The following is a 27,270-nucleotide window of genomic DNA, read 5'->3' on the forward strand; positions in this document are numbered from 1 at the left end:
TCAATGCCACATCTAGCAATAATTTAGTTCACTCATGGTGCTGAATGTAGTCACCCACCATTAGTGATGGTGAATCTAATCATAAGAGGCCCATGGAAATATACAAGCTTCATAACATTAACTCATTTTCAATACGCAATTTTAACCCAAGCAAACCAAACAACAAATGCTGCTTTAATTTGCCCTACAAACCTTGTATCTATAACACTGATAACTAAAGCACATTATACTAGAGCAAAGTAGAATCAAACCATTGGTTGTGCACTTAGACCAGTGTTGGCATTCTGCAGGAAGACACTGGTTTTGCTTGTATCTGGCATGAAACTAAAAAGGAGTTCTTTTCAAAATCTGGCTCTCATCGCCTCCTCAAAAAGTAAGCAGACACTACTTACTCTATGGTAGAATTAAATGCATTTCTGAAGTGGCTGAATCACCACTCAGCTTTTTGCTAGCTGCTCCCTGTAATACCCAACTCCACCAAGCACTAAATAATGGAGTGAAGTCCTTGGATGCAAAAATGAGCAAGTATTCCCATCTTAATATTCCATTAAAAACACTCAAAATGTGGAGAGCCTTTGTCAACTTCCTCTGTCCTCTTTCTCTCCTATCCTACCTCTACCACCTCCCCTACCCATTCCCCACCCAATATGCACAATGCTTTATTAAATAGCAGCACATGGCCATTTGTGCCATTTTAATTTTGTCAAATAGAGAATGGATAATATTACTGAAGCGATTAAACTTTTAAACTGCATCAGGGACAGGCTCAGTGAACATTCTAATGTCACACTAGAAGATTAGCACTATCAGCTGCTATATCTGCAATACGAGATGACACTTGCATTATGTCATAACCAATACAAGCAGGCACAAGCCACAAAGTAACTTCCATTACAGACTGCTATTATAATGTAATCAGAGGATCATTTGCAATTACTTTATAAACATCTGATGAACAAAACTCAAGATTCAAAAGTAAATTATCCACCAATCAGCTCTACATCGTGCAAGGAATTTCCCCAATAAGGGCAGGTTTCTTACTAAACCACCAAATACGCATCATTTCACAGCAATTTCCAGTCAAAATGTCAGCTCTTTGATTTCTGAGAGATTACAATGAATTAAAGAGCAATTAAGTGCAACATAACTTTAACCCATTTGCAGATAATGCAACTTAGTATAAAATACATTTCCATCTTCTCTCTTTGATGGCAATTACTAGATGAAAAGTAAGCTAAGCTTCTGTGTCCTTGAGCAGAGAACAAATAGCAATACTTAGACAATGAGCAAGGCCAAAAATGGGAAAACTATTTGAATGTGCTCCCCCGATGTCGTGAGGAGCTTTAAATGTGGACATATGATAGCAGCTGGTTTCCAGCAGATCACAGTTCCACAGGAGCATCGGGATAATTCCTTGTTGCATAGTTTCACAAGTCATGGTGACAATTGCTCCAAATGTATTTTCCAGCCTGCATCTTGCATGCAGAGGGGAATTGAATGAAGAAAAAGTGAGATGGTTACCAATTTTAATTAAAAACAAATTTATCTTCACCTCACTGCACTTATGATGTTGTAGGTCACATACATTCCGTTTCCCTGTAATTTTTACTTGAACTACTGGATGGGGTGTAATCTTGTCTCCTATAATAATTCAAGCAAGCTGGGAGTAACAACTATTTTGACTAAAGTTCTAGTCACAGGGGTGGGATGAAGCAGGGGAAAAAATGGCAACAATTTAGTTTCATGAGAGAAAAGTTATGCACTAATCTGAGAAAATCTGAAATAATTTTTAACCTATTTTTATTTAATTCCCAAGTTAACACACCTTTGATAGTGTGAACAAAAAGTACATTTTAATTCTGTTGCAACTACTTTCAATACAGATGGAAATCAGACTGCAGAAGCCAGTGTACTCTAACTTTATTATAACTTATTTCAATTGGTTTGAGAGAGAGGGAGGGGGGCAGAGAGAGAGAGAGAGAGAGAGAGGGCAAAAGATGTGCAATATATAATTTACACTCCATTTATTGTAAAATCAGTTTGAAATTTTTGTAATGTAGCATCTAACCAGGTTTTGGATAGAATATGGGGGAAAACTGAGTACTGCCTTCACCTTGTATCAAAATGGAATTTCAAAAGGAAATTAATCCATAAAAAGGGCTATTCAAATTGATCCCAAAGATTTTGAAACGAGTATATTTACAGCAATTTGTTCAGCACAAAAATATTTGTTACTTGAAGCAAATGACAGTCAGGGTATCCAAGGACTGTACCAGTGGGACTGTGCATCTGGAAAAAGCACCAATATGTGCCCCACAGTTGAGACAGGAGCGGTTCGATGAGACTGAATTGTTTTTCATAAAAGGCTGCAAACATACTTGTAATAAGACTTCCATAAGTGGACATGGTTATTCGCCATAACAAAATTAGAACAGCAGCTGGTTCTATCTGGACCAGGACAATATCATCTGATGCGCTCTTTCACACCCAATTCTGTCTTCGTCCTACATTAGTATTTCCTTTTTAGTGGAAGTCTCTGTTCACCATGATATTGCATACAAATATGTTAACATGTATCACAGTTTTACACTGCAAATTCTTCACCGAAAGCTGGTTTAGGAACTCAACAACTATGATGCATCAAGTATGAGACTCAAGATTTAATGTGCTCCAGAGTGCCAAAGTAGTCCTACATTGCCAGCAGGTGCTGTCTCTTAGGTGGATTTTAAACTTGGATGTGGATGTTAAAGGTTCCACAGTATCATTCAAATGAGAGGATTTTGCAATGTCTTAATCAACAATACTTGCTTAACTATTACTACTGGGGTAGGGGTGGAGAAAATCAACTAGTCACTGATGTCCTTGGTTGTTTACAGAACATTGTGTGCAGAACAGCCACTACATTTACCTACACAAAAGGCAAATTCTCGCCGTGCAACCAAAATAGATTTTACTCTGAAAGCGTTTCAACAAACTGGGTATGGTACTATGCAAGTGCAAGTACAAGGCAGCAGGATGGCACAAGGGGTTAGAAAGTGGCTTTCATTTCTTGATTATGGTTCAAACGCAGCCCAGACTGGTGAAATGAAACTCTCTTCTCCATTCGGCAAAAGATTTCACGTGAAATGAATTTGCACAGTCTTGCACAAGTTCCCAGCTGGTGTGGCCTCACAGCATTTAAGAAAGGAAATGAAGTGGCACTCTTGTACAGAAAGGCTGCAAAAATGATGGGTGCAAGAAATGTAGAAGAAACTCTTGCTGCCATGGACAGCTTAAGCACCAGTTTCTGCTCTCCCAAAATACTAGTAAATATTTAATATTAGTTATTAATTTAATAACTTGAGGGGATTTAACCAAGGATTTAGCAAACTTATATAAAAAATTGAATTCATATAGTACCTTTCACAATCTCAGCCTGTCTCAAAGTGCTTCACAGACAATTGAGTACTTATGAAGTATAGTCAGCATTGTAACACACAAAGATGCACCAGCCAAATTGTACACAGCAAGTTCCACAACTAGCAAATGAGAAAAAAAGGCAAAATTTTCCTTTTAAAACAAGTTGGTTAATGTAGATAAATATTGGGAAAACTCTCCCGCTCTTATCTGAACAGTGCCATGGAACCTTTTTCCATCCACTTGTGAGGGGCAGCTGGGGCCTGGGTTTAATGTGCTATCCAAAAGATGGCACCTCAGACAGTGATGCATCAAAGTATCAGCCTAAATTATGCACAATAACTTGATTGGGGCTTGAAAGAGTGCTACCAATGAACCATGGCTGACACTATTAGAGTTATTAAAATGTAATGGATGTAGAGAGTAAGTGTCAAAAAAAAAGGACTGGAAAGAACCACAGACGATTTTGTTGCCACAGTAAAATCCCAAATGATGCAAAAAACAAACAAAACAAGCCAGTCTATTTGGACTTTTCAGCTGTTGTCAATCTAAGACCAGAGACCCATATCATTGAAAGAACTCAAAGCCAAAAGGTACAAGTGAAAATCTGGATCAGTTCCAACTTGCATTAGTTCAGGGTTGAATTTCTTGTAGAACAAAGAAATCTGACATTATACACACACTTCAAATCTGACCCCGTCATCCTTGTCAAGTTTCTAGGTAGATTTGATTGCAATGAGTGAACTGCCCAGGCAAACTGTTAATATACTTTCATAAGGCATTTAAAAGATTGTAATTTGGATTTTTGTTTCTAGACCTTTGTTCCCTCCTAATGATGCTAAAATTTACGTGCATCATACAGAAAAGCACCAGTTCAGCACATGGTCCTAATATATTGTGTGGATGAGATGGCATTCTACAACAGGATAGCAGGTTTCCAAAATAGTTTCAATATAATTGCAGACAACAAATACACAAGACCTACAACATTCATAGATGATCTCACACGAGAGCAATATGTTTAGATGCCAAACCAACATGTAAATCAAACGCTAACTGGGCAAAGACAGTTAAGAGACAGTTTAGTTGACACTAATCCCTGAGCTAACAGTCAACCGAACAACAAGTATTGAAAAAATTCTTCATTTTCTGCAAATGAAAAACTCATCACCTAAAAATTATATTACTCCCTTGTTCATACAAAAAAGTGTATATGTACAAAAAAAAAAGAGCCTTCTGGATAAAGGTTACCACAACACATCAATTCAATGCAAATCATCAGCAGAACATTTCATAATCAGCAAAGAGGCAACATACAATTATACAAGTTAGCCAAGGTTTTAACCTTCTCACACATGACAATTTAATGAGAAATTCCTTTTGAAAAAGTTGCTGTTAGCAATTTAAGTTGGTTGATTCTGCTTAATAGTTGTTACCTTAAACTTGTGTGTAAAAGCTTTTACAGGAATAAAACCTAAAAAGTCGCTCTACTACTTATTTTGCAATATTTCAGAACAAATCACAGAAATTCACCAGTTGCAAAAGTCCATAGCACATTCAAACTCTGAAAAAAGTTTACCATGGGTGTAGTGTTTAGGCACAAATGCCCAACTTTCTCAAAGCTAGCTCCAGCTACAGCTCAAAAAAAATACTCCAACTGTGAATCTTCCTTTTCCCTCTCACCCTCTATTTGGTCTCATTACTGCACTTTGTTTCACAGATGATGATTCGGAGCATTGGACTTTTGTGTGACAATCAATGGTGCCAACTATGATGCCTTTAGGATCAACCCACTGTGGTGCACTGCTGGACAAAAACTCAACCTTTCAGTTTAGGGACCAACTTTGACTTAACTACAGGGCTGGCATGCAAAGCCACTTGTGAACTGATTAAAAGTTAGCCAAGGCCCATAAAAGCCATGGAAATGCAAATAATATACAAAGATCAGCACAAGATGAACATCCACCAGCAGACTTCTGTCAATCTTACTTTTGATCCAGCACCTAGGCTGGCCGACCCATAGCTCATACTAAGATAAAAGCAAAATACTGTAGATGCTGGAAAATCTGGAACAGAAATAGAAAATGCTGGAAAACTCAGCAGGTTTGGCAGCATCTGTGGAGCGAGAAACAGAGTTAACGTTTCGAGTCCGTATGACCCTTCTTCAGAGCTCTTAAGAAGGGTCATACGGACTCGAAACGTTAACTCTGTTTCTCTCTCCACAGATGCTGCCAAACCTGCTGAGTTTTTCCAGCATTTTCTGTTTTTGTCCCATTGCTCATAGTTTTTTGTTCCTGCTGCTGGCTGTTGCTGACTAAGGATGCATTGTGGTGCATCAGCTGAGAGTCTGGGGGAAAAAGAGGAGCAGCGAATGTCTACAAGGAGAATAGAGAAGAGAACAGTACACAGCAGTCCAGTAGCAAGCGAACAAACAAGTCAAATGCATCCAACAAAAATAAAAATCGGCTTCAAGTATTGTGCCGAAGGGGGAAATTTGATCATTTGGGTATCATTAAAGTGCACAATTGAACCTAGGGGAAAGATCTGAAAACAGAATGTTTGCTAGTTGTAGGTTATGCCATACAAGAATTGTGAAAGCATTTTAAAAGGCATGGAAGCACTCAAGGAGGAGCTGCATCCAATAAGGCAACACTAGCGACATGAAGCGGGGGAAACAATCTGGAGCAGCTCCCCTGTAAAGTGATCGTTGTCTGTCCACATCTTCAAATTACATGAAGGCTCATCCAGCCAGCCAAGTCTGAAAAACCTGGATGAGGGGAGGAGTGGGGGCATCAAGTACAGACGTGCAGTTCTTACACCATCAACAACAGTGCTGCTGAACACAATTGTGAGAGATGAAGGCCGTAATTCTTGGATACAACCTGATTTACCGGTTTCTCCAGCTTTGAATGATTGAGGCAACTATCAGGTTCCAACCACTAATTTTCCCTTCCTGAGTTTACCGTCCTTGAAATAGATTGTGAATGGAAAACATGAACTTGCAAACTACTGCTCTGTGACAGTAATCTGTGACAAATTGTGACATGCTGCACTAGCACATAACTTGTGACCAAGGCTCTAATTAAATGCACAGAAACTGTCCCAGGATCTTTGGTTGAAAAAGCACCAGATTGGCGGGGGTGGGCTGAAAATGAATAAAAGGCACAACAATCAAATTGAACAAAATTCTGAGGAAAATGGGGAAATAGAAACCCACATTCCTCATCGATCCAAGAAAAGTGCAGTTAATTTAAAACGAAATGTTGTATTCCAAGTTCATGTTTTCCATTCATAATCTATTTCAAGGATGGTAAACTCAGGAAGGGAAAATTAGTGGTTGGAACCTGATAGTTGCCTCAATCATTCAAAGCTGGAGAAACCGGTAAATCAGGTTGTATCCAAGAATTACGGCCTTCATCTCTCACAATTGTGTTCAGCAGCACTGTTGTTGATGGTGTAAGAACTGCACGTCTGTACTTGATGCCCCCACTCCTCCCCTCATCCAGGTTTTTCAGACTTGGCTGGCTGGATGAGCCTTCATGTAATTTGAAGATGTGGACAGACAACGATCACTTTACAGGGGAGCTGCTCCAGATTGTTTCCCCCACTTCATGTCGCTAGTGTTGCCTTATTGGATGCAGCTCCTCCTTGAGTGCTTCCATGCCTTTTAAAATGCTTTCACAATTCTTGTATGGCATAACCTACAACTAGCAAACATTCTGTTTTCAGATCTTTCCCCTAGGTTCAATTGTGCACTTTAATGATACCCAAATGATCAAATTTCCCCCTTCGGCACAATACTTGAAGCCGATTTTTATTTTTGTTGGATGCATTTGACTTGTTTGTTCGCTTGCTACTGGACTGCTGTGTACTGTTCTCTATTCTCCTTGTAGACATTCGCTGCTCCTCTTTTTCCCCCAGACTCTCAGCTGATGCACCACAATGGTTATAAATTGCAGTCAACCCATTCCAACAAAGAAATTGTTTCTATGTCTGAGGAAATATTCAAAAGAACACGGGGATAGTCTTTGCTTGCTCAATAATTCTCCAAATGTAATGTTTCCAAATTGAAACTTGCAATTCCACGCGGTGCTGATCTGCCATTACCATATCATCTTCAGATTTGAATAATGTACAAGAAAATGTAGTCTTCTGCATCACTGTTGCAGTATTTTTGTATTTTAGTACCCTGACATTTTGTTTAGCACTCACTGTGCTACAAATAAATCCCTGCTGAGGCATCAGATCTATCTGAAATAACAGGTCAGGTATTCTGTGAATCCCAACAATGAGATTCCAAATCTGCTTCTTTCATCAAGGCAAACCTTAATCTATCTAATTAAACATACAAGAGCTGAAAGTTGCTACTGTGTTATTCAGATTTACTTTTGTAGAGATCTTTAATCCCTCCACAATTTAATTTGTCAAGGATACTTTTAACAACCTTCCATCCCCCAACACTTTAACACAATCCCCTTGTGGTTTTTTGATCAATTTTTCCTCATTGATTTGATCTCAGCTTCACAAATGTCGTATTATCTACATTGACGCAATAAACTGCTGCTATTTTTGTACACTTTTCTGTCAGTCAATTACCAAGATAGCACATAGTTTGCAATGACACACAGAGGGACCCAACTAGCCAAATGCTTCCGGCAATGTCTCTGGTGACAAAGATATTCACCAGGACACACAAATGTCATTGGATGGCTGCCTGGATTCCAGACCCAAAGATGCACCCTGCTGCTAGACTATGCCATTTCCCTACATGGACAAGCTGTCTACAGTCACTAAGGGATGTCACACCACACTAACACCTGCTTAAACAATGGAGCAACAAAGTGCTGTACATGTTCATTTTCACCACTACGGTCAGACGACAGGTCCACAGTAGCACAGGCTAATATATCTATGCATAGAAAAGATGAGTGGAGAAATGTCTTAACTCTTATTTCTATTGGCAGGTGCAAAAATTCACTTGGGCCGGACAGCGTGCCAGTTTCCTGGCACCATCTTCCTGGAAGCAGGATGGGGGTCGAAAGGGCAACCTGTCCACAAGTGGCAGGTAGTCAATTAAAGCCTATTGCCAGAGGTTAACTGGGGCTTTCCAGTCAGGCTGCGGATTCCCCCAGAGCATCGGGACGAGGTGCGCTGCCTGGAGGAGGCCTCCTGGTGGCAGACCACAGGGAGGGGGCAGCATTCCAGGTAGGCTTTGAGGCCCTCCCCACCTGCCTGAGCAGAGCCTCAGCCACAGGTCACTCTTTGGCAGTATTGATGCCCATTATTTTAATTTAAAAGTTTAGAAAGGTGGAGCGGGGGCACCCTCCGTCTTGCTCTCACCTGTACTGCTAAGTCCTGTCACTCCTTCAACTGGCCCTCCAATTTTGAGAGCCCGCCCTCCATCCTTAGACGAGGTGCTCACCCTCTAATCGGCTAATTCAGGAAAAATCACTGCCAGGTGACTGTTTGCCCACACCTTGTGGGGCCATGACCCCCATTTGTCCGTCATCAGGGTCCCAGCCCTAAACTCAAATTCCTGCCCTATGAACCAGTCAGATTGGTCTTCAGTCCCTCACATGGTCACAATAAAGTGAAGCTGGTTCTACGTTGCCATCTGGTGCATCAAATTCTGCATGGCAAGATGAAAGATGAAAGCAGTCGACGTCAGCATAAGAAATTCATGATAAACACCAAAATAGCAGGAAGGAATGAAAGTGCTTGGGAGATGGAAGACTTTGGCTAAGGCAGTTAAGTTAAATATCCTGCCATTGACAAGGTCACGATTTAATAGAATCGCTACAGTCGGTTTCAGAGAAACTGCTGCAGGATACTGATGCCTTGTTTTGGTATTATCTATGAACCAAGTTGAACATCTTTGTGGCATGTGGCAGCAGGTTATTGATGGGAGAGGGGTCTCTTTCATCTTGCATGGTTCTCCAAAACAGCATGTTTTACACTACACTTGATTTTCTTTTCCCCGCATGGTGCCCAGTGGGGGTTGCACTCAAAAGGGAAGGAGCGAGAGCCCTAACCAGATCGAAGAGATTCAAAATAAGGAACAATGGGAAAGGCCAGTGCAAAGCCATGTGGCAATAACAATCAAGAGCTAGGGGAAAAGGAGGTGCAGGAAGTGGTTATAATTGTAAAGAGCAGATGGATCAAGCATCAACTTTTCAGACAGCGAAGGAAACAGTAGTTTTGAAGAACAGGGATCAATACAGGAGAAATGAAGCCATTCTTGATTTAAACGAGCATTGGGCCAAGGGCAGTTGTGTCAGAACACATGGAGAACAGAAGCCGATGAGAGCTATGTAGTGAAAAGGTGAGATGCCGAAATCTATTGCAAACAGAGATACTGATGATCCAACTTTCTGGACCAAGCTGCCACAGCACAATTTAAAATCAAGTTTCAGATCCAAAAAGTTGCAACAAGCATCTTCACAGACTTGAAGTTAATATACTCAGAAATTTCCAGATACATGGGTCCTTGAGGGATGATCTGCTGCGATGAAGAGGAAGATAATAAGTTCCAGATGTTGACCAAAGCTCCGCTGGGAAGGCCCAGGGGATCATATTCTTGAATGGCTTTAATGCGGAAGTGTTACCAGGATCTGAATATAAAATTGGCTGAGTAATAGGAAATAGAGGGTAATGGTCAATGGATATTTTTCAGGCTGGAGAAAGTTTTGTAGCGGAGTTCCTCAGGGGTCGGTATTGGGATCCATGCTTTTCCTGATATATATTAATGATCTTGACCTTGGTGTGCAGGGGGCAATTTCAAAGTTTGCAGATGATACAAAACTTGGAAGCATTGCAAATTGTGAGGAGGACAGTATATTACTTCAGAAGGACATGGGCAGATTGGTGGAATGGGCAGATGGGTGGCAGATAAAGTTCAATGCAGAGAAGTGTGAGTTGATTCATTTTGGTAGGAAAGACATGGAGAGACAATATAAAATAAGGGGTACAATTCTTAAAGATGTGCAGGAGCAGAAAGACCTGGGTGTATATGTGCATAGATCATTGAAGGTGGCAAGACAGGTGGAGAGAGCGGTTAATAAAGCATACAGTATCCTGGGCTTTATTAATAGGGGCATAAGAGTGCAGGAGCAGGAAGGTTATGCTGGGCTTTTGCATTAGTTAGACCTCAGCTGGAGTATTGTGTACTGTTCTGGGCGCCACACTACAGGAAGGATGTGAAGGATGAGTGCAGAAGAGGTTTACAAGAATGGTCCAGGGATGATAAACTTGAGTTATGAAGATAGGTTGAAGAGGTTGGGACTCTTCTCCTTGGAGAGGAGAAGGCTAAGAGGAGATTTGATAGAGGTTTTCAAAATCATGAGGAGGCTGGTTAGAGTAGATAGGGAGAAACTGTTCCCACTCGTCAAAGGGTCGAGAATGAGAGGGCACAAATTTAAAGTGATTTGCAAAAGAAGCAAATGTGATGTGAGAAAAAACCTTTGCACACAGCGAGTGGTTCGAGTCTGGAATGCACAGCCTGGAAGTGTAGCAGAAGCAGATTCATTTGAGGCATTCAAGAGGGCAATAGTTCATTATTTGAATAGAAACAATGTGCAAGGGTATGGGGAAAAAGCAGGAGAATGACACTAAGTCATATGCTCATTTGGAGAGCCGGTCCAGACACGATGGACTGAATGGCCTCCTTCTGCACCGTAACAATTCTGTGATTCTGTGCTCATGAGTTGATAATTCCACTTTCATGTTGGTTAGTCACCCAGGTGCTTGTACCAGCATCTCACAAAGTATCAGTCAACATCAAAGCTCGAGAGATTAAGATAGCAAATTTTGAAAAATATGGAAGTGACCCCAAGATCATGCAAAATATATAATGCCCTTTCTCCAAAAACCCAAGTTGGGTGAAGTACATTATTCAGCCAGTAAATCCTTGCAGCTTTATTTCTCTGAGCAATAAGGTTCTCTCTGATGTGCACATCAGTAAATGTTTCAAGCATACTGCACTTGTCAGAATCTGGAAGGTGAACCACTGTTGGGCAAAATGCCCATATTGAGCTCTTGGAATAAGCTTCAAAGCTTTGGAAGTTGTTCAATATCAGAGGTAGCAAAAATAGTTAATTATGTCATTCAGGATCAGAAACATCTGACAGAAAACGTTCCTACTGCTGGAAAATACCAAAAACCAAAATGCATGTGAACTAGAAACAACCTAACCTACTCAGAGCGCAGCAACAGGAATTTTACAAGCCTTACAATTCAGCAGAAAATACTCAAAACCTTTTCCTACATCATTATTAAAGCCATGAAAAGGCGAAAATAAAATGAAAATCTCTTTTGCAATGTAACAAATGATTAGGATTTAGAATTCACTGCCCTAAACTTAACAGTAGCTTTCAAAAGGAATTAAAACGCAGGGATATGGGGGAAAGAACAAGGAAGCAGAACTAACTGGATTGCTCTTCAAAGGAGCTGGTGCTCGATAGGCTAAATGGCCTCCTTTTTCTGTGAATACTCAATGGTATTAGCATTTCTGAATCTCCCACCATCAACATCCTGCAGTTTGGCGTGGGGGTAGCCCGAGTGATTTGCAACAGTGACATGTACCTGGCAATGTGGAAAATACCCAGGTATGTCCTGTCCATAAAAAGCAGGAGAAATCCAACCTCGCCAATCACTGCTCAATCAGGCTACTCTCAATTATCAGCAAAGTGATGGAAAGGGTCATCAGCAGTACTACCAAGCAGATACTACACAGCAATAACGTGCTCACTGATGCTTAATTTGGGTTCTGCCAGGGTCACTCAGCTTCTCACCCCTTGATCCAAACATGGACTAAAGAGCTGAACTTCAGGGGTGAGGCAAGAGTGACTGCCCTCGACATCAAGGCAGCATTTGACCAAGCGTAGCATCAAAGAATCCTAGCAAAACTGAAGTCAATGGGAAGTGGGGGAAAACTCTCATGCTGGTGGGAGTCATATCCAGCACAAAGGAAGATGGTTGGGTTGTAGGAGGTCAACCATCTTGGCCCCAGACATCACTGCAGGAGTTCCTCAGGGTAGGGTCTTCAGCTGCTTCATCAATGACATACCCTCCATCATAAGGTCAGAAGTGGGGGTGTTCACTGATGATTGCACAATGTTCAGCACCATCCATGACTCCTCAGAAACTGAAGCAGTCTATGCCCATAAGCAGCAAGACCTGGACAACATTCAGGCTTGGGCTGATAAATGGCAAGTAACATTCATGGCACACAAATGCCAGGTCAATGACCATCCCCAACAACAGAGAATATAACCATCTCCCCATGACAGTCAATGGCATTACCATAACAAAAACAGAATTACCTGGAAAAACTCAGCAGGTCTGGCAGCATCGGCAGAGAAGAAAAGAGTTGATGTTTCGAGTCCTCATGACCCTTCGACAGAACTTGAGTTCGAGTCCAAGAAAGAGTTGAAATATAAGCTGGTTTAAGGTGCGTGTGTGGGGGGTGGAGAGATAGAGAGAGAGAGAGAGAGGTGGGGGGGTGTGGTTGTAGGGACAAACAAGCAGTGATAGAAGCAGATCATCAAAAGATGTCAACAACAATAGTACAATAGAACACATAGGTGTTAAAGTTAAAGTTGGTGATATTATCTAAACGAATGTGCTAATTAAGAATGGATGGTAGGGCACTCAAGGTATAGCTCTAGTGGGGTTTTTTTAAAAATTTTTTTTTTAAATAATGGAAATAGGTGGGAAAAGGAAAATCTATATAATTTATTGGAAAAAAAAAGGAAGGGGGAAACAGAAAGGGGGTGGGGATGGGGGAGGGAGCTCACGACCTAAAGTTGTTGAATTCAATATTCAGTCCGGAAGGCTGTAAAGTCCCTAGTCGGAAGATGAGGTGTTGTTCCTCCAGTTTACGTTGGGCTTCACTGGAACAATGCAGCAAGCCAAGGACAGACATGTGGGCAAGGTGGAGTGTTAAAATGGCAAGCGACAGGGAGGTTTGGGTCATTCTTGCGGACAGACCGCAGGTGTTCTGCAAAGCGGTCGCCCAGTTTACGTTTGGTCTCTCCAATGTAGAGGAGACCACATTGGGAGCAACGAATGCAGTAGACTAAGTTGGGGGAAATGCAAGTGAAATGCTGCTTCACTTGAAAGGAGTGTTTGGGTCCTTGGACGGTGAGGAGAGAGGAAGTGAAGGGGCAGGTGTTGCATCTTTTGCGTGGGCATGGGGTGGTGCCATAGGAGGGGGTTGAGGAGTAGGGGGTGATGGAGGAGTGGACCAGGGTGTCCCGGAGGGAGCGATCCCTACGGAATGCCGATAAGGGAAGATGTGTTTGGTGGTAATAGCATTACCATCATTGAATCCCCCACTATCAACATCCTGGGGGCTATCATTGACCAGGAGCTGAACTGGGCTAGCCATATAATTACTGTGGCTACAAGAGCAGGTCAGAGGCTGGGAATTCTGCTACAAGTAACTCACCTCCTGACTCCCCAGAGCCTGTCCACGATCTACAAGGCACAAGTCAGGAGTGTGATGGAATACTCTTCACTTGCCTGGGTGAATGCAGCTCCAACAACAATCAAGAAACTCAAAACCATCCAAGACAAAGCAGCCCACTTGATTGGCACCCCATCCACCTTCAACGTTCGCCCCTCCCTGACCGGCACACAGTGGCAGCAGTGTGTATCATCTACAAGATGCACTGCAGCAACACACCAAGGCTCTTTCAACAAGACCTTCCAATCCTATGACCTCTACCACCTAAAAGGACAAAGGCAGATGTGTGGGAATACCACCACCTGTAAGTTCCCATCCAAGCCACTAACTAACCTGACTTGGAAATATATTGCCATTCCTTCACTGTCACTGGATCAAAATCCTGCAGCTCCCTTCCTAGCAGCACAATGGGTGTACCTGCGCCAGTTCAAGGTAGCAGCTCACCACCACCTCCTTAAGGGCAATTAGGGATGGGCAACAAAATAATGGCCTTGCCAGCAATGCCCACATTCCATGAAAGAACAGGAAAAATAATATTGTATGATTCACACGTTAAATTTGCCATTTAGGTCAGGAAAAAGGGAATGAAGGATATTTCCCAAGACAAAGCAAGAGTGCATAATCACGTGGGGGTGGGGGCGGTGACGATATATGCATACATTTAAATTTAAAGAGCAGGATCCGTTCTGCCTTCCTTCCAAACAGGATCTTCCACTTATATATGAGCGCTAATAATGGGAAAACTTTTAAGTGCACATTATTCTTGTACAGTTTGTAAAAAAATAAGTCTTTAATGTTGTGAAGTCAGTTCTACCATAAGAACACAGAAGCATATCAAACACATAAGGGACCTAACTTTTTTCTTAATTAAAAAACTATTTTTTTTGACCGTCAGCCCAAAGGCAAAGGTAAACCACCAGACAAATACAGCATCAATGGGCTCAGTTTTCTTTCTACTCTGCCCAAGGCACAAACACAAATACAGGCATATTAACAGTTTAGAATAAGCTATTAAATACAAGTTAAAAAAGACGTGGTAGATTTATTCCAAATTGAGATAATATAGTAACATCCTTATCATAGCAGAGGCAAAGTACAAAATTATTTTAAAAATTGGTTACATCTGTAGGGATTCCTCAGGGTAGTGTCCCAGACCCTACCATCTTCAGCTGCCTCATCAATGACGTTCCTTCCATCATAAAGTCAGAAATGGGGATGTTCACCAATGATTGCACAATAGTCAGCACCATTCTCAAATCCTCAAGTACTGAAGCAGCCCATGTCCAAATTCAGCAAGACGTGGACAATATCCAGGCTTGGGCTGCCAAGTGGCAAGTAACATTTGCACCACACAAGTGCCAGACAATAACCATCCCCAACAAAAAAGAATCTAACCATCGCCCCATGACATTCAATGGCATTACCATCACTTAAGCCTTCAATATCAACATCCTGGGGGTTACCATTGACCAGAAACTGAACTGGGCAGCTACAAGAGCAGGTCAGAGGCTAGGAATCCTGCGGCAAGTAACTCACCTCCTGGCTTCCCAAGGCCTGTCCACCATCTACAGGGCACAAGTCAGGAGAGTGATGGAACACTCTCCACTTGCCTGACAACACAAGAGGCTTGACACCATTCAGGACAAAGCAACCTGCTTGATTGGCGTCCCATGCACAAACATTCACTCCTTCCATCACCAATGCACAGTAGCAGCAGCATGTGCCATCTACAAGATGCACTGCTGGAACACACCAAGGCTTCTTAGGCAGCACTTTCCAAATCTATGACTACTACCACCTAGAAGGACAAGAGCAGCCGACACATGGGAACACCACCAACTGGAAGTTCCCCTCCAAGCCAATCACCATCCTGACTTGGAAATACCTCATCGTTCCTTCACTGTCGCTGGGTCTCCCTCCCTAACATATGTACCCACACCACACGGACTACAGCAGTTCAAGCTCACCAACTTCTCAACGGCAATTAGGGATGGGCAATTAGGAATGGGCAATAAGTGCTACCTAACCAGCGATGCCCACATCCCATAAATGAATTAAAAAGATAATTTTAATTGACCAGTTTGGGTTGCTTTATTGATGGCAGTTCAGTTGCCAAAGCAATGTCTGTTTATAGAGGGATTTTTTTTCAGCATGTATAAAAGGGAAACAGCTGTTTGAGCTTAAATAAGCACTCAGCCGACTCTACTATTACCATACAAGGAATTTGAAAAGATTTGATGAAAATTGTACCTGATGAGTGTTCTCGTGGACTGCAGTCATGAAGAATGCTGTTTGTGGCATTAATACAAAAGGGATCTGGACCGACTGTCAACGGGCAGAGCCGAGGTTGCAAACGGAGTTCAGCACTGATTATTTAAAGTCAGATTGGGTAGAAGCCGCCAGAACATGCACTATATATTACAAGGCAATGCTTAAGACAACAGAACAGGATAGAATATTGAATTTTTTTTTTAAACTGCATAGGTCATTAACTATGAAAACCAAACTGTGGTTTTAATGAATAAAGCAAAAATAGTGTTTGACTTGCAAGATTTTTCAAGTTGTGCTTTTTTTTTATTCATTCCTGGGATGTGGGTGGCACTGGCTGGGCCAGCATTTATTACCATCTCTAATTGCCCTTGAAATGATGGTAAGCTGCCTTCTGTAACCGCAGCACAGTGCTGTTTGGAAGAGAGTTCCAGGATTTTGACCCAGCGACAGTGAAAGAACGGCGATATATTTCCAAGCCAGGATGGTGAGTGACTTGAAGGGGAACTTTGAGGTGGTAGTGTTCCCATGTATCTGCTGCCTCTGTCCTTCTAGATGGTAGCGGTCGTGAGTTTGAAAGGTGTGTTGAAGGAGCCTTGGTGAATTCCTGCAGTGCATCCTGTAGATGGTACACACTGCTGCTACTGTGTGTCAGTGGTGGAGGGAGTGAATGTTTGTGGATGTGGTGCCAATCAAGCTGGCTGCTTTGTCCTGGATGGCATTGAGCTTCTCGATTGTTGTGAGAGCTGCATTCATCCAGGCAGGTGGGGAGTATTCCATCACACCCCTGATTTGTGCCTTGTAGATAGTGGACAGGCTTTGGGGAGTCAGGAGGTGAGTTACTCGTCGCATCATTCCTAGCCTCTGACCTACTCTTGTAGCCACAGTATTTATATGGCTAGTCCTGTTCAGTTTCTGGTCAATGGTAACCCCCAGGGTGTTAGTAGTGGGGGATTCAGTGATGGGAATGCCATTGAATATCAAGGGGCGATAGTTAGATCCTCTGATGGAGATTGTCCTTGCCTGACACTTGCATGGTGCGAATGTTACTTGATACTTGTCAGCCCAAGTCTGGATATTGTCCAGGTCTTGCTGCATTTGGACATGGACTGCTTCAGTCTTGACTTGACTTGGGTGAGGCCTCTATTACAGGATAGATACAGAATTATTTGCGGAACCCAATGCAAGTAAATTAATGAGATTAGAGGGCTTGGCACCGAAGAAAAACCATCCACAGCAGGATTTCACTCACTAAAGAAAATAAACCTGAAAGACGACTAAAAAGTTGGATCCAGAAAAGTTCAGTCAGTTGCAATGACTGCAGCGGTTCAACAGGGAAGCTCACCACCACCTTCTCAAGAGCAATTAGGGATGGGCAATAAATGCTGGCCTAGTTATCGACACCCACATCCTGTGATGAACAACAAAAAAAATGACGGGGTTTGGGGGGGGTGGGTGGGTGGGTGGGTGGGGTGTGAGGGCCACAATGTACAGTCAAGAGTGCCAAAAAAACTGGGAAGTTTATGCAATTTTGATTTTTATTAATGGGGAGATAGAAGTACGGAACAGATTACCATTGGAGTTCGTGGACAAAATGTCAGGGCAGGTTTTTTTTAAAGAAATAAATTCACTTATTAGGAAAGGAAACATTAGGTACAGAATCAAGGCAAGGAGACAGATGAGGAATTTGGTAGAGCAGGCTAGATAGACCAATGGCCCTGTCAAGCGGAAACAATACTATCTGGAATTTCCTCACCAAAACTCTGCACCTCTTCTCTAAGATGCTCTGCAAAATTTACCTCCTTGCCAAATTTTTGGTCAGTTGTCCAAACATCTCACGTGGCTTGGTGTCAAATTTTGTTTGATTACAGTCCTGTGAAACAACTTCTGATGTTTCATTATGTTAAAGACATTATATAATTGCAAGTTGCTATATTTTACATTATCTTGTGTATTTATACACCGGGATAAACAAGTACACTAGACTGAAGTTCTTTTATCTTTTTTGTTATACTTGTACTGACATCGTGAGGTAGAAACTTTAATCAAATCAATCACTTGAGGGACACAAGAAAAACACATCAAAATGGAATATGTGCTATACAAATCTACTTGCTTGCTCAACAAAGCTTTGACATCTGAACAGTGCCTCAAAACAGAAGCTGATTTTAAATTATAAGCTCATCAATCTTCATTTAATTCCCATAAATCCATCAGGTGGGGTAAGATAGATGAGAAAAAAGGAGGGAATATAACAGCTTCTCCTCTGCGCCTTTGAAAGAAAATTCAATGGTTGCAAAGGGGAAAAGGGCAAGGTGTGGCTCCAGATGATATGCCAAACTTTCAATCAGAATAACTGACCAATGAATGGTTCAAACAAGCCTAAACACACAGTACACTGTTACCGGACCAGGAGTCAAAAGCTTCAAACTCTGACGTGAAACAAAAACCTTAACAAGTGGTGCTATAAACTTGGAAAATAATGCGGTCTGGTTATATTTGACCCAGCCATCTTTATTAAACATAACCGCCTTTCACTTGGATAATTCCCAGAAAGTCAAATGCAAGAAGAAAAAAATAAAAGCTGCACAGCTCGTTATCTAGAAGTGCAGGTTAGGGAGCAGACAGGTTGTTGGTCTCCTTGGGTCCATACTCTGATTGAGCTTTTTTGTGTTTCTCTGGTGCTTGTCACTTTTATTTGCCTCCTGCTTTTTATCCTGTTTCACTTGTCATTAACAGCCTAAAGTGGAGCGAGGAAAGTTTGAGCCATAATTCATCCCAGCCTTCAATGCTAGCACCACCACTATGGGAAGCACCAAGAAGAGGGAGATTCTCTCCCTTGCAAAAACGTGAGGCAGCTTGGAAAGACTAAAAGAAGAGAAAATGGGGAAGGGGAATACAAGGGGCAATATACTTATAGAGGTTGAAGTACAGTAACTAGGAAATGCAGGTTAGCCTCAATTCATCTAAATCCTTAAAGATGAAGCTTATCAATATCAATTCAACATTCTTCAAGTACTTCACAAAGACAGGTACTTAAATTTATATCTACTCTGAATTTGTGATCACTTAGAGTAATTGATATTCCTATTCTAAATGTTACAATTCTTTTGATTATATTTTTCTACTGCTGCATTAGCATTCATGCCAGCAACACAGGCTGCTCTTTCTCAAGCTGACAATGACTTGAGATACCAGGTAAGAGTTTAAATTTCCATTTCTTCAAAATAACTCAATAATTGTGTGCTAAGTCATTCTTTGATTTATGTAGTTCAGGGATTATAGCTCAGATCAATTTTGAAAGATGTAAGATATAATATGGGGCGCAGAAAAGAGAGAATAAAACAAATGCAACAAATTAACTCATTTAAATAGTCATTTATTTTCATGCTCCTGATTATCCTTCAAATCTCAAGCTTGGTATCTTTGTTCCCTCTTCTCTTCCCCTCCCACTCACCATCACATTTCAATTACCAACTACATATTATTCTCATCACATACGCAACACTGAATACCAATAACCTAATGTCCTCTAAACCAAGCAAAGTACTTGCACAGTTCTATCGCAGCAAAGGATAAATGATAAAGGACAAATGAAAACTGAATCCCCAGTGGGGAAAAATTTCCATTAGGTACAATTAAATATTCTCAAAATCATCAGCACAGCTTCTCTTTTCCACACTAGCCTATATTTAAAAGACACACACACACAGCTCTATCTACCATTGTTCCATGTCCCTTAATACACCATTTCTAACAAAAATCTATTCACCTCTGTCTTAATTTCAAGTGGCCCAGCATCCACACTCTTCTGGAAAGAAAGGAAGTTGAAGGTTTCCACTAACCTTTGTGTGCAAATGTGTTTCCTGATTTCTTTCCTAAATGGCCAAGCTTTAATTTTAAGATTTTGCCTTCTTATTCTGGACTCCTCGTCAAGTACCTGCCCTATTGAATCCCTTAAACATTCTAAAGACTTCTACTAGAGGTCAATCTTTAAACTGGAGGGACTACAAATCATGTTTATGCATCATCATCATAATTTAATCCTTTAAACCCCAGTATCATTCTGGTGAACCTATGCTGCTCAAAGCCTATACATCTTCCCCGATGTCCAGTCTTCACAATCAAGAGTATCCGAGATGGGTCTGGCCAAGGCTCTGTACAATTGAAGCATCACTTCCTCATTTTGTATTCCATTAGCAGTTATTTATGATTTTTACACCTGTGCACTAGCTTTCAGCAACTTGCACACATTGACACCCAAATCTTTTTACTCTTCCACAGCTAAGTATGCTGTCACTTTGGAACCCATAGCCAAAATAATTTAAAGTGGAATGTACAAAATCAATACACACAACCTCCAACATATCCAAAATGCTTGGGTTCATGAAACAGAACTTCCATCACTCTTCAAGTACAGTAAAGGAAATGCTGTACCAAACATTGGTTAGACCACACTTACAAGCATGGCGTAGCCACTTGGGACCTATATATTGCTAAAAATACTATCCTGCTTGAGAGAGTTCAACACTGGGCAGCTCATTTTGTTGAAAATAATTACTTGTGAGATTCTAGTGTCTCCCAGCTGGTCATGTTGTTAGGCTGGCAGACTCCAGAACTGAAGAAAAGCCCATAGGTTGACACGCTTCTATAAAATTTTGAATTAATAATTAAATATTTCTAAGTAGTACATTCAGCCCAAAAGTGGCCGAGCTCAAAGAGCTCATAACCAACTGCTACAAGAGCATACACCCAAACGCGCTTCCTTTCCTAACTCCTTTTCCCTAGGTCAATTAAGGACTGGAATAATCTTTTACAAACCTTAATCTCCATGCCCTCTCTAAGGATTCATTTAACAGTAATCTGTTGAACATTTTTAATTAATGTGAACGTCAACTGCACTCATTGTGCATCTCGTGAAAATTCCCTGGTGGAAGACTGCAGAAGGAAAGCTTACCAAGTAAGTACCAAGCTTCTCAACCCTTTCCAGTGAGAAAATATTTTGATTTTCATCAGATCCACAGTGGATAACACCCTTCTTCACACTAAACCCCAACTGTCACAACTGTGTCCATTCACTTAGACTGTCCATATCCTTTTGTAATTTCTTGCTGTTACTGACACAACTTACTCTGCCTCCTTTCTCATGAGTTATGAAAACTGTTGCGCAAAACCATATCAGCACATAGCAAGACTGGAAACACTATTACAGACTTACATTGATTTAGGCGTACACCTGTAGACACAAATCAAGACTTGCTAATACCCAAATACAGCAGGGTTGATATTGATCTGTTTGCGTAAACACACGTCAATATATGTGGTTCGGGTACAAGTGGCTCTTATCTGATGTATGTATTTTATAAAGTTTTAACTAAACCAAGCATCAGCATTTGCACTAATATACTGAATTACACTTACCTGCCACTTCTACTATGTCTCCAGGGACAATCTCTCTGGCCTTGATCCTCTGTACACTCTTTCTGTCTTGTCGATAAACCTTCCCCATTTCAGGCTCATATTCTTTAAGGGCTTCAATGGCATTTTCTGCATTCCTTTCCTGAAATGGCAGGTAGGGGGAGAAAAGTTGTTCACTATTCAGAAAACTTGCCCAAAACAGATTTTCAGCACATGTTGTACTGATACTTCGAACACAGCTTTTCTCTGCAGAAGGCAGCCAGTGAGATTTGGGGCCGATGTTTACAGTTCTACCATGTGGACTGTGCCAACAAAAATAAACACAGAAGTCTATTTCTCAAAACACATCATTGGCAGTGTCCATCATCACAACTGAAGACGATGAAGAATTTATGAGTATGGAATAGCCAAGAGGTATAAATGACATCCTGTTGAATCTAAAAATAACATCTGGCAAAGTTTAACTTTCAATCAAAATAAGGCTCAAATACATGTTACTTCTCAGGACTACTGAAGACTGCTTGCTGAAGCATTGGTACTAAAACTGTAGGAACAGATTAGAAAAATTCCTAATTTGTAAAATATTAATTTTCATGATTCGCTGCTTTGTACAACAACCAGCTTCATACAGTAGGCTTAGTTTTACGCTGACTGCACTAAAGTTTAATAACTTTGTTTATTCTTAATATTTTTCATCAGTCTTCTGGATCAGACATTAAACAGAGGCCTCTTCTGCCCTCAGGGCGTAACGGGCACATGCGTTATCCCTGATATACTATTAATCCCTCAAATGATGCCCAATATTTATCCCTTTACACTATCTTGTCATCATAACATTGCTGCTTGTGGGACATTGCTGTGCACAAATTGACTGCCACTCTTCCTACATTACAACAATGATAACATTGCAAAAGTACTTTATTGGCTGTAAAATGCTTTGGGGCATCTTGAAAGACTTCTAAAATGTAACTTTATTAAATGCATTAAAATGTAGATTCTAGTTGCACTATACTTTTAAAAAGCGGTTGGATTGCAATGGTACTTCCAATTGCCAAACCTTTTGTCCCATGAAATTTCTGGTGTCATCAAATAATAACAGACAAAATTTGAAGTGGCTGCCTAACAGAGCAATTGCTTTGTTGATGCAGTACTGAGTCATTTACACCAGAAAGGTTTATTTTCTTTGTCTAGTTCATTCTCAACCTAGATGGAAGGGGTGGCAAAGGTTAAAGAAAAGCACTACAAAGTAGCCTGAGCATCAAGACTTGGGGAGAGCAACAAAGAGAAAAAGGCCAGCAATTCCACTCACTGAAATTGCCCATATGTAATGAACAAGGAAGTAGGCAAGACAGTTTATGGTCACCAAGCCTTTGCTGTAAGCTAATTATGCACAAGGGAAAGTTTCCAAACAGCCTTTTATCTCTTCCGAACAAAAGGTTTTCTGTATGCAAACCTTTTGAAAGTTACATGACATTTCACACTTCTGCCTGATCAACAACACGTTAAGTGGTATCTATTATGCCAAGCTTCAACAGAGGCATGGGGGGGTGCGCTGAGAGATGGCTGCAAAAAAGTGACGGAACGAGGCAGGAAAGGGGAGTGGGAAAGGGGAGTGGGAGAGAGAGAGAGAAGCACAAAAGAGGGGTGGACAGTGAGAGAGAGGGGAGGCAAGGGAGAGCAGAGAGCCATGTGTACATGCTCTGCATTTGGCATTGCCTAGCTAATCTTCCACAATAGAAAGGATTTAACTGTGAAGCGGAATCAGTGCCAGTCAAGTTAATTGGAGCAACACTGGTATGTTTTTATATATTCCAAAATTTTTTCTTTGAAAAGTAATCATTAGATGCCTTTAGAAAACTATTCACAAACTGCTGTGAATGAAAGTTTGCTAGTCGGAGCACGTCATCAAACCTTCTCCCTCGCCAACCCTGCTAATAAAACAATAAGGTCAGTCAAAAGGACATCACAACTGCCTTGCTGTGAATACAAATAAGACTCCTCAAACATGCACAATAAGGTGATGTGAACTGAACTAAAATGGGTGATTCTTTGAACTGAAAGAATGGGTTCCCTTTTTCTGGCCCTCTATCTCAAAGCAGAGATGCAATTGATGGCACAGTCTTAATTGTTACAGTACAGTCCTGCTATACCAAATACTAAGAGACTACAAATATTTTTAATTTCTGTAATATCTTATTAGACACTTTGCCAGGCTTGGTAACATTATATTTAGTATGTGGCTTCATCATAAGCACAAAGCACATCTCAAAATGAGTCTACGCAATTACTTGAGTGGCTCAAATTCAATGCCTCAAACTCAACACACAACACCTGAAATATTGCTACACAAAAAAGTCAGGTGGTTTCAAAATCTAAAGACTCAAGGGACAAATGGCCTACTCCTGTTCCTATTAATTTAGTAATAAAGATCGGTTAGAGTGGTGCAACAGTTAAACACTTGGATTTGTGAGCTCAATTTCCACATTTCATAATTAAGTAATCATTTTAATGCAACAGCAAACCATAGCAACCAACTGAAAACCACTTGAAGCAAAACGCCAGTGAATTTGCATGTTTTCTGTTCATCAAAATCGTTTCCTTAAATCTGAGTCAAAAACCTGGTTTATGATAATTAAATCTATTCTCCTAGCTCATGGGGTCACATGACAAATCTTGAACGAGTACCCTAACATAGCTCTATGGCTAGTAACAGTGGTAATGTCAATGTCAATCAAAATTCAATGGATCATTGCTAACAGTAAATCTATTCTTTTGTCAATAATTTTTAGAAGAAAAATAAACAATTTCAAATACAGCTCATTACCTATTCTCAAAGCAAATCTGAGTGTTCAACACTGAGCCATGGCTTCCCGTCAACCTACTAAACAATTACTTTAAATTGTAAGTAATTTGAAAGGTTTAATTGAACCCTTCCAGTTCTCGTGAAAGGATGTCAATTATTTGTTATCCAAGATGGTGCACGTCAATTTGTTTTAGTACTGTGCCTGGCTGGTTCACCACCATATAATATTCAAGTAATCCAATTTCTTCTTATTCGTCCTTTGAGGCAAAGATGACCATGTTCATCATTGGGGGTATTTGGTAGGGTTCCAGTAGGTAAGTAGGTGACTGCTAAGGCTTATCTGCGCTCAGGAGGTTCTACAACTTGAGTCTCGGGTGTGCTGTCATGATGGTCAAAGAAAGTGCTATAAGGACACTCCAGAGGCTTCACTTAGGAGTTTTGATATTGACTTTTGAGTGCTGTGGAGGTAAGTTCACCCAGCACAACCAAATAAAAAATGTGGTCTCCTTCAAAAACAAACACATATAAAAGGCAGACAGAAAAGGCAAGAAGAAGAAATCCCGACCTAGCAACTCGCCCAAAACTAAGTAATCTGCAGCATCTTGTTCTATTTGCAGATGATCTGTTATTCCCTTCTTAAGCATCAAGAGCAAGCTTTAGAAAAAACAACTATGCAGAGATATAATTGTTCCAATTTATTTGGAGAACCAGCAGGATAAGATCTCAGCTGATTGCTGTGGATCCACTTTTTCCATTGATATAAAAGTTACGGTATAGAAGGCTGCGACTCGGTACATGCTTGTGTTCTTCTGTAAAGCTACTTAGTCTAATCTTATTTTTCTTCCCTTTCCCCAAAGCCCTTATATTCTCCTTTTCATCCATTTCCCTCAAAGAAAATTGTAGTCTCTATCTCAATGTCCAGTTGTGAAACTTCCCCCTCCAACAACCTGTATATAAATGGAAAACGAACCTCATCATTGGGCTCTTGTCTGAGGCACATCACTACTTACATCCCATCCATCCTAAAAACATCCAGCTACCACCATGTTTTGGTTTCTGCATCCCCCAAGCCATAATATGCTTCAATTTTTGTGAAGTCTCAATAACATTTTCTGAAAATGCATTCTCACTGCATTCTATTCAACTACACACAGGTTCCTTAAATGTTAAAATTCAATCAAACATTATCTATCCTTCACAAAATCATCTCAACTGCCCCTCCCTTCAAAACATGGCCTGAAATTGGTGAACATTTATGAACTCTAAATGTTTACCAGCAATTGAGGCAAAACAAATTGACCTATAACTTCCTGGTTTATCTTTTTTTAATCTTAGGCAGACAGAAGCAGAGAACTAGGTTGATGCAATAATTTTCACTTCAGAAGGTCATTGACCTTTGAAGCAAATTTCAGGGATGATTTCATGGTTGAGGCTGACAAGTGCAGGTAGGATGTTAGCTAATGTACCTCATGGAACTTGTTTTGATCACCTTCGGTGATTTGGAAAGAAATTTTCTGGTGTCTTTATTCTCTGAACACCTTGGGGGGTTCCCCCAACTCCCCCCAGGAAACAGCATGGCTCTTCTGCTGGTGAGTTGGAAGAATTGTGGGGTCAAGATGTTTTCTGCAACATGACTATGGGAAAGGCTCAATGGAGCAGCCATTTTTTCCCTATCCATCAGTTTTTTGTACGCTTGCAATCCTTCAATATATTCTTTACATCAATGTAAGCACATTAATCATCCCTTGTTCAGAACACGCAATTTTTTTGTTCAAAATAAACTTGCTTGCATGCAACATTAGGGAAATAATGAGTTACAAAAAGGATCATTTACATTGGCCAAAGCAAGGATTTCCAATCCGTGGGTCACGACGCCCAATGGGGTCACAGAGGTCACATTTGGGGTTCTGAGCGCTCCCTCTTCCGAGGCTGCAATGGTGACTGTGGAGCGGAGACGACTCAGTCCGGAGGCTCCAGTGGGACAACCCTGGACCCACTGGATTAATTCCAAACATCACAGGGCGGACAGTGAGCCCAAAGTGCACTCTGGCTCCAGAAGACGAGCTTGAGTTGGCCCAGGACAATTGTGAGCTGACTTAGCACAGGTAGAGGCCAGCAAGTGTAACTCGGTCACCAAACGAGTGTGGGAAAAACCAGGAGATCACGCAGCTGAGCCAGGAAGGTGAGTGGCAGCTTCAAACTTTACTGAGTTTCTGCTCCTGTCCGCTGTTGTACTGGCTTCTTACCCCAGGCTAGTGATTCTGCTTAACAGGTACCGGCAACTAGACCAAAAAGGGGTGCGAAGGGAGAGGGGCTGGAGCATGGTGCAGGGTGCCATGGAATGCGAAAGGGGAAAGTTGGAAAGAAGGGCTGCTGAGTGAATGGATGGATGGTCGGGTGGGGGTTGGGAAGAGGGACTCGTGTGTATGCATGTGTGTATACTGTTGGGAAGAGGCCATGTATGTGGTTGGAGGAGAAGGGCTGATTACAATGCATCTGCAGGGGCTGTGGCAGGGTGGGGAAAAAACAAGAGGGGCTTCATTGAGTCTTCTGTCACCAGGGAAGAAAGAGAGTTTGGTTGAAGCCTACATGAGTTCATAAAATAACATTTTTACAAAGTGCTTCAAAACACAGAATTTAAATATGATGCAAATGTTGACCTTTAATATATGAACTTGAATAATTATATACAGAATGTTCTGTCTTATTGCTGTTTTGTTTCTGCTGCTGTCTGTGGTCACTTTAATTTTCAGGTAATAAAATTGAGTCAGATTGGAAAATAGTTTGTGGAGTACTGAGATAAGGTATCTGAGCTTCGTTGTTATAATTTAATAAGCTTAGAACTAAAAAAGAAAGGCAAGATTAAAACACTCACCAATCCCGATGAAATCAACACAAATTTCTGTTCATGTTTTTCAAT

The 27,270-nt window shown here is 41.1% G+C and overlaps 1 protein-coding gene across 3 annotated transcripts in view; it reads right to left on the reverse strand.

Annotated features, from left to right (window-relative positions):
* LOC121285552 (sarcoplasmic/endoplasmic reticulum calcium ATPase 2) overlaps positions 1-27,270 on the reverse strand; it is a 179,362-nt gene that overhangs the window by 45,281 nt on the left and 106,811 nt on the right. For all 3 annotated transcript variants that reach the window (XM_041202082.1, XM_041202081.1, XM_041202083.1), the window contains one exon: positions 21,551-21,689. In XM_041202082.1, coding sequence (XP_041058016.1) covers positions 21,551-21,689 — 139 coding nt within the window. The remainder of the gene's footprint in view (positions 1-21,550; positions 21,690-27,270) is intronic.

The sequence above is a fragment of the Carcharodon carcharias genome, chromosome 13, assembly GCF_017639515.1.
Source record: "Carcharodon carcharias isolate sCarCar2 chromosome 13, sCarCar2.pri, whole genome shotgun sequence".
Lineage (NCBI taxonomy): Eukaryota > Metazoa > Chordata > Chondrichthyes > Lamniformes > Lamnidae > Carcharodon > Carcharodon carcharias.